The sequence below is a fragment of the Ptychodera flava genome, chromosome 13 (assembly GCF_041260155.1).
Source record: "Ptychodera flava strain L36383 chromosome 13, AS_Pfla_20210202, whole genome shotgun sequence".
Taxonomy (NCBI): Eukaryota; Metazoa; Hemichordata; class Enteropneusta; family Ptychoderidae; genus Ptychodera; species Ptychodera flava.
In genome coordinates this window covers 23099412-23112565 of record NC_091940.1, presented here as the reverse complement: position 1 = coordinate 23112565, position 13154 = coordinate 23099412, and the positions used below count along the sequence as shown (strand labels likewise).

The window sequence follows — 13154 nt, the reverse complement described above, 5'->3', positions numbered from 1 at the left end:
CAAACGCAACATACAGAGATAGCCCATGTCCGATATCTAAGCGCCATACACGTCAAAATATAGTTGCGTCATCCATGGATTAAACGTAACTAATTTATCACAAAATTTTTACAAACAGTTTTCTAAACACATCGAAATTGAAAATCGGGGGTTTGAAGTTTCAAAATATCAATATTTAGCCCCTATAATCACATTCCAAATACGACGTCCGATTACTGCGATAGCAGTCCGATTACTACGCACTCAACATGGGGTCAACAATTTGGCAACTTTGACCCCTAAATACCACTTCCGTCCTGTTAACAGTTTGAGGATAAACACAATAAAGTTTCAAAAGGTATGGTAATAAGATTTCGTAGTGCTCGTCATTTATGAAACGGCTTTGAGCGAAATTCACTACCCTGTCCGAAAACTGTCACACTGAGTGTACCTTAAAGTGAGTTCATACAAGCCTAGTGGGCTAGAAAAGTACAATAAAAATTTGAGTTTCCGAAAAAACTGTCCCCGCGGTCCATTCTACCTTAGATGAATACTTTACCTTTGGCAACAGTTCAGACACCAGTGCAAATTTATCAGCTGCCTCCTGGAATCGTAGGTAGCTGAAATGCACAGCACCGAGATCGTACGCAACCTGGCAGTGAAGCTCCACGGCCTTGACAACACACGACTGTGTGCTCTCGAACATGGAAACGGGCGAGTCCTGGGCGGCAGTGTCACTGGCAGAGGCACTCTGATCAGACAAGTCGGCCAGTTTACGGATGGTCTGTGGGGTTGGGAGTTTGACATCTCTCTCTACTGTCAGCAGATGCTCCAGTACAGCCACAGATTTGTCGATGGAATCGCTGACCTGATAAATAGAAAATGTGTGTATAGTGGAAGAGATAAAATTACAGGCCAGAAAAATGGCAGATAAAAACACTTGGTATCAGGAGGTTAAAAAAGTCAGACATTCGAGTTTGACCCTTTTTAGTGGAAGTGTACATGAAAAGGTTCTTGAACTGGAGTGTCTATGATAAATAATATAATAAATGCATTTGTGCTTTCAAACAAAATGAGTACACAGGCAAAAGAAATTTTTTATGTCAAGTTCATGATCATTGTAGCAGATTTGGTCATCCCAAGGAACTGATAAACAAAATGTTAATGCCATTTGAAGAGTGCTTAAGGAGAAATAAACGTTCCATCCAAAAAGACAAAATTGTTTCCTCACCACTTTGACAAATAAGGGTGACTTGGGTCATCAAATGCTGCCCTAAGCAAATTTGAAAGCTATCTGACCAGACATAGATTTGGATTTTTGAAAAAAAATATAAGAACAAAGTTCTCAAAAATACACAGAGCAAATTCCATACTTTATTTGAACATGCATGTATTTGACCACGAGGTTCATAAGGAATATCTGTGGCAAATATCAAGGCTATGGAATCAGTATTTCCTGAATTTTCAGCCATTTTCACATTTCAAATATATATATTTTACACATACATGGTGCTTATAAATAGATACATGTATACAAAGGATCCCTCAAACTGATCCTATATGTTCTCAATGCTAATTGGCGTATAGTCTAAATGAGAGCCAGACGATCCAGCAACAAATGATCCCAGAGCTACTTGAATAAAGCAATGATTATCCCCCTAGCTGCCTATTTTGGAGGTTGACTGTTTCAAAGTAATTGATCACTGCTGACAGTATCATCAGTGATGCATACGTATCTGTCTCACATCGATTACCACAGCTACCTGGCAAGGAGTCAACGTCCCTGAGGTTATGCACACGTGAGTGTGAAGCCATGTATGATTTCACAGCTGAGTGGCATTGCATCAGAATGTGACGCTCAAACACCATTGAATGCATTGGCGTCAAACAGTAAAATGTATTGAGTTTCTTAAATGACTGACACAACGTGACTTGCCAACTGTACCGCAGTCGCTGCTGCAACATTGAGAACAGTGGCAGAACATCGTCGAAGACCACGCATCCCTGTAAGGCAACAGCTTGGCGCTACCCGAGCGTGAGTTTTGCGTAGGTCCACGGAGCAGAAATCATGCCCTGGCTGGCGAGAATGTGGCAGAACCACTTCACTTAAACAAAGTCATGGCTGATAAATTGTTTCTGTCTGTTGGAAATGGAACGCATAAGGTTTCAAGTATACTGTGTGTGTGTGTGTGTGTGTGTGTGTGTGTTTATGTGTGGACAACGCTTTACTCATAAAACTTTGCTTGACAAGTGTTGGCAGGCTACACCACACATACACATTAAATGATATACAGATCATGTGTGTGTGTGTGCATGAAACAAAAACACACAAACCAGAAAGCTACTTTGAAAGATGTCTTACTGTTTTCAGAATGTTCTCCTTGACATTGGGTTGAACTTGAGCAATATCTGGCACGCTGAAATGGGAAAACAGTGATCAGAGTTGCATGAATTATATTAACAGCACAATGATTTGACCCATGAATGAATACTATGTTAAGGAAATCAGACAGTACAGCCAACAGAGTGAGTGAATGGACACAAACGTGAACTTCATAACGACCATCTGTGGCATCGCATGAAGTCAACTTTACATGCATACGATTAGTTGCTCAATATTATGATTTAAATTTGAAATGGTTTGACAGTTTCAATACGAATTGTGAAAGGTAACCCACCAAATGAGTATGCAAATTGACTCTTTCAGCACTATGCTTTGGTCCAAACCCTGTGTTATCTATCCATGGTGACTGATGACCTGTTTAACCCTTTGGGTGCTATAGCCAATTTTTGTCAACAGTATAAAATATAACCCAGAAAATTTTATTTTCAAATCCTGACAATTTTGTTCATTTTTTCAAATTTTTTTTACAAAACTTGTAATCAATGAAGAGTAATGTCAATTTAGTCCAAAATTAGCAAAAAATATTGAAAAAATCATGAAAATAGGGAAAATGTCACTCTAGGATTTAGGCAGGAAAATTAAAAATTTGCCTAGACTTACCTTGAAGTGCAAATTATAAGTCTTTGAATGGAGCGTAGTGTATCTACGGTAATGCCTCTCCATCTTTCCCCGATAGTTGGCGCCCTTCCCAAGTACTGAATAATAAGTATTCAATGTCAGCCATCTTGTTATCCTGTCATTCCACTTGAACGGGCCGAATTCAGATGAATTTGTATATAAGCTATATAGCAATTTTTAAAGCACAAAGGCAAATAACTTCCCAATTTACATGGAGTTGGGATGGGTGGGTGGGAGGAGCGTAGATACACTACGCTCCATTCAAAGACTTATAATTTGCACTTCAAGGTAAGTCTAGGCAAATTTTTAAGTCTTTATCATTCCGCTCTGTGTATCTACGGTAATGCCGATTACCAAGCTGGACGGAATGTAAATTGACTGACCTGTTACTGCTTGGAGGCAGCTAACAGTATCATACGGCCCACTTCTGATGAGTCAGTATATCGACAGTAGAATCTGGTGAAAGTTGTGTTGGTTGACCAATCTCCCAACTGTAGAACTTGTGTTAATGTTGCTCCCTGATGCAATGCAGCTGAGCTAGCAGCCCCTCTTGCACTGTGTGCCTTGTAGTGACTTGTGTCAATTCCTGCAGACTTCATTACTGACTTTACCCACCTAGCAATTGTTTGTGATGTAACTTCTCTGTACGGTTTTTCTAAATGAAATAAATAATTTCGATGGTCGTTTTCCACCCTGTTGTACTGTGAGATCTCTGTATCTCCTGGTTCTAATGATGTACTGCTTAACATAATGTCTCACATCGAGAGACTTCTCTCCAAATTTTGGACATCTTACAGTCTTGTGAGGTTTAGAAACTGACGACGTCTTTGTCAGTTCTGGTATCACAAACAAAACAAAATCATTAGTTAAATTACAAAATTCAATGTCTAACTTGCTATTGTCTGACCTCTATCTGAGGATGTCAGTGCAATCAGCATCACAGTTTTCAGTGTCAGTTGCTTGAGACTAAATCTTGAGCTTGGGTGTAGAGACTTCAGGTAATCTAGTACCTTAGTAACATCCCAGGTTACTGGATAACGTGGTTTGGGTGGACGAATGTGGTAGAACCCCTTGAATAACTTCGTTATTAATGGATGAGTTCCTATGAGATATCCATCTATCTGTAGGTGTGCTGATGAAATAGCAGCTCGGTAACCATTAAGTGTGCTGTACGACAATTCTTCCTTTTCAAACAGTTCTGTTAAGAAGTCTATTATCACTGTGATAGGACAAGAAATTGGATCTGCTTTCTGTTTATTACACCAGCAAGCATATTTTCTCCACTTGATGTCATATTGCTTAGATGTCCCTCTGCGGACAGCTTGGAGTAGTATTTCTGTTGCTGCTTTTGAAACTCCCAGGTTTCTGTAGTGTTTCCTGAGAGCAGCCAGGCGGCAAGAGGCATCAGATTTATTCTTGGTGGCTTGCCTGTGTGTGGTTCTATCAGTAGATTCTTGTGTCGTGGTAATAGCAGCGGTTTTCTGACATGACATTTGCAGCAACAATGGGTACCATGGGCTCTGAGGCCATACTGGTGTTATGACTATTGCTCTGGCTTGATCTATGCGTAGTTTTTGCAGGCATCTGGATATTAGAGGTGGTGGTGGAAACATGTAGATGCTTTTGCCTGTCCATCTCAGTGTGAAGGCGTTCACTGCAAAGGCCTGTGGGCTCCTTTTCCATGATACAAACTGTGGAAGTTGTTTTGTTATACGACTTGCAAACAAGTCTATTTCTGGTTGGTAAAAGTGGTCGCAGATTCTCTGGAAAATCTTTGTGTCCAACTGGTAGTCGTGGCAATCTAGAAATGCCCTGGACTGCTTGTCTGCTAGGATATTGACTTCTCCTGGTAGATGTTCTACCGTTAGATTGATGCTCCTCTGTTCGCAGAACTGCCAAATTTGTAGAGCTACTTTGCATAGGCTCTGAGATCTGGAACCACCCTGATGTTTCAGGTAAGCCACTGCAGTTGTATTGTCCATCTGTAACTTCACTTCCATTTTTGACTTGTCTTGAAGAAAAGACTGAATTGCAAGTTTTGCTGCTAGTATCTCGAGGACATTTATGTGGTGAGACTTTTCTTGTTGTGTCCATCTGCCCTGAACTGTCTTGTTTGCACAGACAGCTCCCCATCCTACCAGGGATGCATCTGACTGTATTACCATGTCTGGGGACACAGTCTGAATAGGTCTGCCGTTGAAGTTGGCTGCTTTGTGAATCCACCAACTCAAGTCTTCCTCTGATGCCTGGTTCAGTTGGATGTGATAATCCCAGGAGTGATGTGCAAGGTTGTGGGTTAGCTGCTGTTGAAGTCCCCGGTAGTGGGATGCTGCTATTGTCATTGCTGCCCTTGCGTCTTCTATCAGGCCTAGTATGTGTGCTACTTGCCTGAGAGATACATACTGCTTTGTTTTGATTGACAATGCCGTGGCTGATATTCTTTGTAACTTTTGTGGTGGTACCATTACACTCATTTCTGTTGTGTTGTAGAGTCTTCCCAAGTGCACTAGTTGTTTGGTTGGTAACAGATGTGATTTTTGTTCGTTGGGAATAAATCCCAGTTGTCGCAGCAGTGTCATTAGAGTGGTGGTGTTCTTGTGGCATAGATCTATCTTTGCTGCTTTGTTGAATATATCGTCTATGTAACTGGAGCACATTATCCCCTGCTTGCGAGCATACGCCATTGGTATTTTCAGTACCTTGGTGAATACACGTGGAGCCGACGTCAGCCCGAATGGTAGGCATGTGTACTGGTACGCGCTTGTCTTGCCACTGAAAACAAAGGTATTTTCTGTGATCTGGGTGTATTGGTATCATCAGGTAGGCATCTGTCAATCGATGGATGTCATGTAATCGTCCTTGTCTAGCATTTGTTGTATGAATGGGTGTCCCTCCATTCTGAACTTCACCTTTTTATAAACAGGTTCAGTTGTCTGAGGTCTATGATAACTCTGTTTCCCCCTGTTCGTTTGGGTAATACAAATATTCTTGACAGGAACTGGTCTGGATGTGGCTGTACCTGGACGATGGCTTGTTTCTTGAGTAATGAGTTGATTTCTGTTTGAATGATGTTGGAGTCTTCCTCTGACTTTGGTAATGAGATTGGTTGCTGGGATTGGTATGGTGTATTGATTAACTGAAGTCTGTAACCCAATATGACTTTTAGGATCCACGAATTGTCTGTGATCCTTTTCCATTCTTCCACAAAATATTGCAGTCTGCCTGCATGAGGAGATTTTGTTGAGTGTCACTGTTTGGTTTTGTCACTGTGGCTGGAGTTACCTTTACTATAGCTCTTGCCTGATCTCTGATTATATTTCTGGTACTTGTATTTGAATTGTACCCACTTCTCGCGGTCTTCATAGTTGGAAGACCCCTTGTTATAGTTACTGTACCTCTTCTTACTGTCATGTCCCTGCTGTGACCTTTCCCTTGTGCTCGTGACACTGCGAAAGGCATTGACTGACTTCTTGGACTCGTTTATAGCTTTGAACAGATTACCGCCAAAGAAGCCTTGAACTGTGGGTTTGGACTCTTGCAGGATATCCTTGTACTCTTGTTTAAACAAGGGTTTCATTCTGGCCTGGCGGAGCTCTGCCATCATATGGCTTGCTGTTGTTAGCAGATGTGTTGCATCTGATAACCAGACTTTATCTGTTTCTTCAGCTCTGGTAACTTATCAGACTGGAAGGCTGAAGAACACACCAATTCCAGTACCTTGATAACTGGTCTTAATGCTGAATGCATTACCTGGTGAGTCTTGTAGTATGGTCTGTCATAGTTCTTGAAGTATGGAGCATTTGATCGAATCAAACTTCTGAGGGCTCCTGGCATTTGCTGAACTTCAAATGGTTGTTTTCTATCTTCTGGGACTAGGTAGTTTTGTTGTAATTCTACTAGTTGAGTAGGTGACAATGTCTTATCGATACGTTTCATCAACCAATCAACTGAAGACTGTGATACTGGCCATGTAACTGGGCCGCTAATATGGTCTGGAACGTCATCAAATATGGCGTCTAATTCACCTTCTAATGCAGGCTTCGATACTGACGGTGACATATCTGAGGACTCAGGAAAATCATCCTGAAAATTGTCCTTCGAATCTTCAAAATAGTCAAGTTCACTTTGAGACTCGATAACCTCCTGACGGGAAGACTTAGGTCTTGGCGGAGATGTCGGCGTCGACGATTTTCTCTTACGTGACCCTTGACCTCGAACTTGACTATGAGTATCTTCACCGCCTTGCGACGCAAAAAAGTTTGCCATTGTCGCTTGGTTAGCCTGTGACTGAGCCACAAGTTGTGACATTTGTCCCAGTAGTTGCGTGAGCAACTCTGGTCCAGCGCTGGTTGAAGGAATAGCCGGGGTCGGCTCACTTGCATGCTCGACTGTGGTCGCCATGCTGTCTTGACCTTCCTTCGGTAGTTCTGTAATGTCAGGTTCAGTCGTAGCAAAAATGCTACTCTCGGTCTCTGCCTGTGCCTCCGTGCTAATGGCACTACTGGAGGACTTATTTCTTCGGTTCTTCTTCGACTGCTTGGAGTCACTCATGATACGAGAAGGAGCGCCAGCGAATGCAAGTTCACTGTACGGCGCGAGAAAGTGGAATGACAGGATAACAAGATGGCTGACATTGAATACTTATTATTCAGTACTTGGGAAGGGCGCCAACTATCGGGAAAGATGGAGAGGCATTACCGTAGATACACAGAGCGGAATGATAAAGACATTATACTACTCAAAGGATTAAGAAAGCCTTTTTCACTCGTGATATTGTACAAGCAAAAACCTACGGCAAACCTGCCTGGGGAAATAAAAAATACAAAAAAAATTGGTAGCAAACATACCCTTGCAAAGCACTGGGTTTTGTTGGTTTTACAGGAAAGCCTTCGAGTACCACCAGTCGAATACACCTGCATGTGGAAAAAGCAACAAATAATCATATTTTGTGTGGTATGATCTGAGTACAGCACTTGAGCTGTAGGTAAAAGGAAGTGTTAAGGTAATACCGGTATGTGCCTTGAAAGTGAAAGACTTACAGTTTTGCTCACACTTTCCTCAAGGACTTTTTCCATCATTCTCTTTCAAAATCAAGAATTAAAATCAGGGGTTACTGTGCAAACTTTTGTACAAGAGAAAACAATAACACTAGCTTTAACAAAATTTAAAATTCAAAATGGCCAGCATCCCTGTGTTAACTCTATGGAGAAAAATAAAATTTTCAATTTACAAAAAAACTAAGACTGTGAAAAAGTTTTTATACCAAGAACTTTAAAATGAGCCCCCACAAATGGTGGATCAGAAAAGAATTGTAAAACTTTAATCCAGTCCGAATAACTGTCCCAGAGGCATGTTATATCTTAAAGCACTTTCTCAGTCATTTTTACTACTACATGGAACTTGGAAGAAAGCCAGTGGTCATGACTCACCATCTGTGATAAGTGATCAATGCTATGGCCCTGTTGTCATCCATCGTAGAAAAGTCCAGGCTCTCAACGGGAGAATCAACCGGCGTGTGGGTGTGTCTGAGGAAATCTGTCAGCAAGCTATGGGCTAGGTGAATTGGTAAACTGAAATGTGGAAACAACAGTTGTTCAAAACAGGGCTTCAGCGAAGGCCAGCAACTTGTGTTTTTCCTTTGGAAATTGAATCAATTTGATGTAAATAAGTCTCTTATGATGCTGTTTTATAAATCATTCATTGTCTTGAGAGTATTTTCAACTGTCTGCTAAAAACAGAATTGGTAGGATAGTAAATATATGCAGCAAAATTACAAGAGAACAACAAATAGGTCTCGCCAACTTGTACTATAAGCATGTACATGTATAAGGCAAAAGAAATTCAATCTTACATTCTCAGTTGCAGCATCCATGGCATCGTGAGTTTGACTTGCTCTCATCTGGTTGTCGTTTTCAAGTACCGATTTTTAAAACCAATAGAGCTAAATGCTTTTTTAACAACGTGGGGCTATCGTACAATTGAACAGACTGAACTATAAGCTTTTAAAATTGTGTCTTTTTTGTGCTTTTTCTCAAGTTTCATTGTGTGCTGCCTGGATTTTAATACACGTATTTTGAATGTGTCATTTGTAATTGAGGTACAATGTTGTCGCTGCAGCAATGCTACATTTACTTGCCAAAATTGGGATTATAAAGATTGATTGATGGATTGATTGATTTGTATGATACCTTACAGTCAGCTGGTTTAAAACAATATGTGTGTAATAAAACTCATTTGTCTTCAATGCTCAAAAACCAGTGCAGATGTAAATGACATATGTATGCCAAACTCACCACACTTCAGCCATCTTGCAGATCACATATATGTATAAATGTCACTTACAAATTAATATATAAGCGACAGAAAATTGAAGGCCAAACAAACAGACTCTTGAACATTGTAAAAGAATAACAAGAACATGCAGCCAAGAAAGATTTCATGGCTAGTTCAATCTATGAGCAAGCCAATGCAAAAAATTCTCGTAAATTTTGGCACTTTGAGCCTCTGTTTTCACAAAGTATCACTACCTTTCTCAGAAGAGGATAATTTTAGCCAGCTAAAGCTGTACATAACGAAACATCATGGTAAGACTTATTAAAATTTAGCATTCTCCCTGTGCGTAAGTTTATTGATAGGCATTTCATCATAGAAGACACCCTAAGCACAGGGTGGTGGACTGGATCCACCATTTTACAGGTGAACCCACTATCTGCCATCATCGGATTCATATGACAAAAGAAAATTAATCTCATTTCTTCTACGTTACAGATATAGCTCGCACATGCCAGACTCAAGTCAAAATCAGTTGAAACTGAGGTCAATTTTTTATGAACGCTTCTACAAGTTCCATTTTCTTTGACAAATATCTTTTAACCGACAAGCTGAACTTAGATGGTTGGTTTTGAAATACCACGAGAATCCATATTATCATTTTACTGGTCTAAGCTTTGAAGCTGTCACGATCAGCAATGAAACATTTCATAAAATGCAACTCATTGACAAAATTGTTTCAACAACAAAAGACATACTGTCTTTAACCCTTTGAGCGCTGTAATTTTTCCTGCCAAAAATTTTGGTGCAACATTTTACCGATTTTATGAATTTTTATGTAATTTTTTTCATAATTTTGGACCAAATGGACATCACATTTCATTGGCTACAGATTTTTATCAAAATTTTAGCAAAAATTAGGAAAATATTGACTGGCGACAAAATTTGACTTTGGCGCTCAAAGGGTTAATATCAATAACACACACCTGCTTTGGATGATTGTGAGATTCCAGTTCAAATGAGCAGCCGTCTGCAGTGCCAGACTCTTTAACATTTTGGTCCGCTTCTTCTCAGTTGTGTTGTTGCTGACAATTTGTGCATTATTCTGTCCACCCGGAGCCGAGGCAGCATTGCCCTGTGCAGTGGATTCAGTGGGTTGCCAGAGGTTTGACGGTGGTGCTTGGGCTAGGGCATGCTCTAGAAAGATGCCTATGAGCTGAACAGGGCTCGGCTCTGTAATTGAAGATGCATAAACCCACTGAATATTAAAAAAAAATTACTAATGATGTCTGCATTTCTCCTCCGTGACATTTTCAAATCCTTGCTTGTTTCTCAGATTGCTTGCCTGGTAAGAGAGTTTTTCCCTCTCCCCAGGTAATTGGTAATTGAGGTCATCATTGACAATCCTTGCTTTTGTTTTGTCTGAAGCCACATGACAAAATTACAGTATTGCACTGGCAAGCGGTAAATTATTGCCCCCTACAAATTAAATTGTGTTCTTACTTGATGACATACTTTTCATGAACCTATAAAGCCTGATGGACAATCGAATATTGCATAGTGGGCGGAATTTTCAAAAAATACCCTGATAATCTAATGCCACCCAGTATGATGCCCATTAAATGTTTTGGCTCTCGATACAAATTGCGAAAGCTTTCAATGTCTGATGAAATTCATCAGCTTTTTATTACTATGTGATAGATATGCCTGCAAAGGAAAAACATTATAAGAGACTTAATTGCTCGTCATGGAAAATCTTTCTACTGTCTGAGAAGGCTAATCTCTGTGTCTCAGCTTGAATAGAGGGCATTTAGTATTTTCAATCGAGATGACATTTGGAGGGAGGCATATTGTTTTGCACCATTCTTACAAGTTATTAGATTTGTTTCACAAGGTTACTCTATAGAGCTGTAGCCTTTGGTTTTCAGATGTTTTCGCCTTGTGAGTACAATGCAGTCTCTTGTTCTACTCTCTGAAGTGCATTGATGTGCACGGTGTTCATCTTGTCAACGCTGTTTTTCTAGTCTAGATGTGTACGCGGTATAGTGTCAAATGTTATCGTTTGCGTATAAATTTTTATTTTTCAGTCCAGACAACAATTCATTTGTCAACAAGCGACCTAGCGAAAGATTTCATCATAATTTGAACACATCATATTAAGATAATCCCTAGCAACATGTCCACCAAATATCAAAGCCATCAAACAAGTAGTTTTTGAGAAACAATTTTGATCAAGGCAAATATTGCCCCATAAACAAAAAATTGCAGATTTCACCATAATTTCAATATATCACATTAAGATCTCCCTAGGAACCTGTATACCAAATATCAAAGCTATCAGACGAGAGATTTTGATAAAAAATATTTTTGACCAATGACAGTTCTCCCTAGAGCAGTTATAGAGTGGTGGCCGCCACTCTTTAATTTTTTGGTAAACAATAAAAACTCATTACCATAAAAATTATATTGTTATGCAAATTAGTCACCACTCTACCAAAAATTCTTGGGGAGAATACCGAATGACAAAATAGCCTCAAAAATACATTTGCATACTTCTGCACAATTTGCACAAATCTGAAATGAGTTATTCCTAGGGACAGACATCCAAAATATCAAAACTGTCTGACCAGCAGTTTGTAAGAAGAACATTTTTACAGATTTTTTTGCCAAAACTGACAACAATTGCTTAAAAATACAAATTTACATATTTCACCACAAATTTTGATGAAGGTTATTCCTTAGGACCTATACTCCATATATTAAAGGTATTGAACTGGCCGTTTTGAAGAAGCTTCTTTGAATGTAAAATGTTGACGGACAACAGATGCCAAAACACCCACCTATTAAAGCTCAATGTTGCTGACAGCAGCTCTAAAAATAACATGCTTGTATGTATTATACATATTGCGCTGCATTAATTGGCAAGGCTAGCCCTGTTTATTTTACGATACTTTACGGAAAAGAAGAAGACAAGACATTTTGTTTTGAACATCAAATAGAACAAAAATATTATCAAAACTTTCAGCTGTTCCTTGAAAATTGTGGCTCTGCAACGCAATGAATCAGTCACTGGAAATAATACCAGTGTAGCTGCAATGACAACATGGTTTATTTATGGTAGATTCACACTCAAGCCCAGGGCCAAGTCTGGGCCTGGTGCAAGATTGTGATCAGATGAATATAACTTTGGTCAATGTTCAGACTGTTTTTGAATCTCCTATCTGTGAGTCTGAGTCACTTATTATATTATTGTATTCACACAGGTTCCATTGAAACGCTTCTCAAACTTCTAAGGTCAAATACTTGCACAAAAAATTACAATGATTGTTTTGTGCTGTTTAGTCGCATTTTGCTTTATTGCCATTTCACAGAAAGAAAAGTTGTGTGGCTCATAAATAACACTTTTGACATTTTGTGCATAAATTAACATTTCCATGTAGTTCTACAAATAATTTTATTTGTAATATTGCATAGTGCCTCAGTGTTTGCCCATGGATGTAAAAGTTACAGTTACATGGTTTGCCTAAAATGGAAGGATTGGTTTATGCACAAATGATTCAGTCATGTCAATGTCACTTTTATGTACACAGCATATGTACAAGTATTAGCTTGCCCTTACGGGATTTACAGTCTGTTTGAATCAGGTACTAGATGTGTGTATATAGCACATGTTGTTGATATCATACCTGACGGAAAAAATGGAGGAAATTATCAGTTGCAAATTCATCTGACAAACTCTGCTATTTCTTGTTCAGCTCCATGTTATCACATCCCAGGAATTCAGAATATGTGATGTTGTCAACTAGATTTCAGTTAAATTACAGTAAGATGGATACTCCATAACAACACACCTAACAGCCCTTACATTTTGTGTTTCAGCCAG

At 39.5% G+C, this 13154-nt stretch overlaps 1 protein-coding gene across 1 annotated transcript in view; it reads right to left on the bottom strand.

The window, feature by feature from the left end:
- Positions 1-13154, bottom strand: part of LOC139147869 (integrator complex subunit 8-like) — a 127057-nt gene that overhangs the window by 109521 nt on the left and 4382 nt on the right. Inside the window, exons 2-6 of the mRNA XM_070719084.1 lie at positions 10258-10504; positions 8431-8571; positions 7849-7914; positions 2342-2396; positions 539-847 (exon numbers count right to left, since the gene is read on the bottom strand). Of these exons, the coding sequence (XP_070575185.1) occupies positions 539-847; positions 2342-2396; positions 7849-7914; positions 8431-8571; positions 10258-10504 (818 nt within the window). The remainder of the gene's footprint in view (positions 1-538; positions 848-2341; positions 2397-7848; positions 7915-8430; positions 8572-10257; positions 10505-13154) is intronic.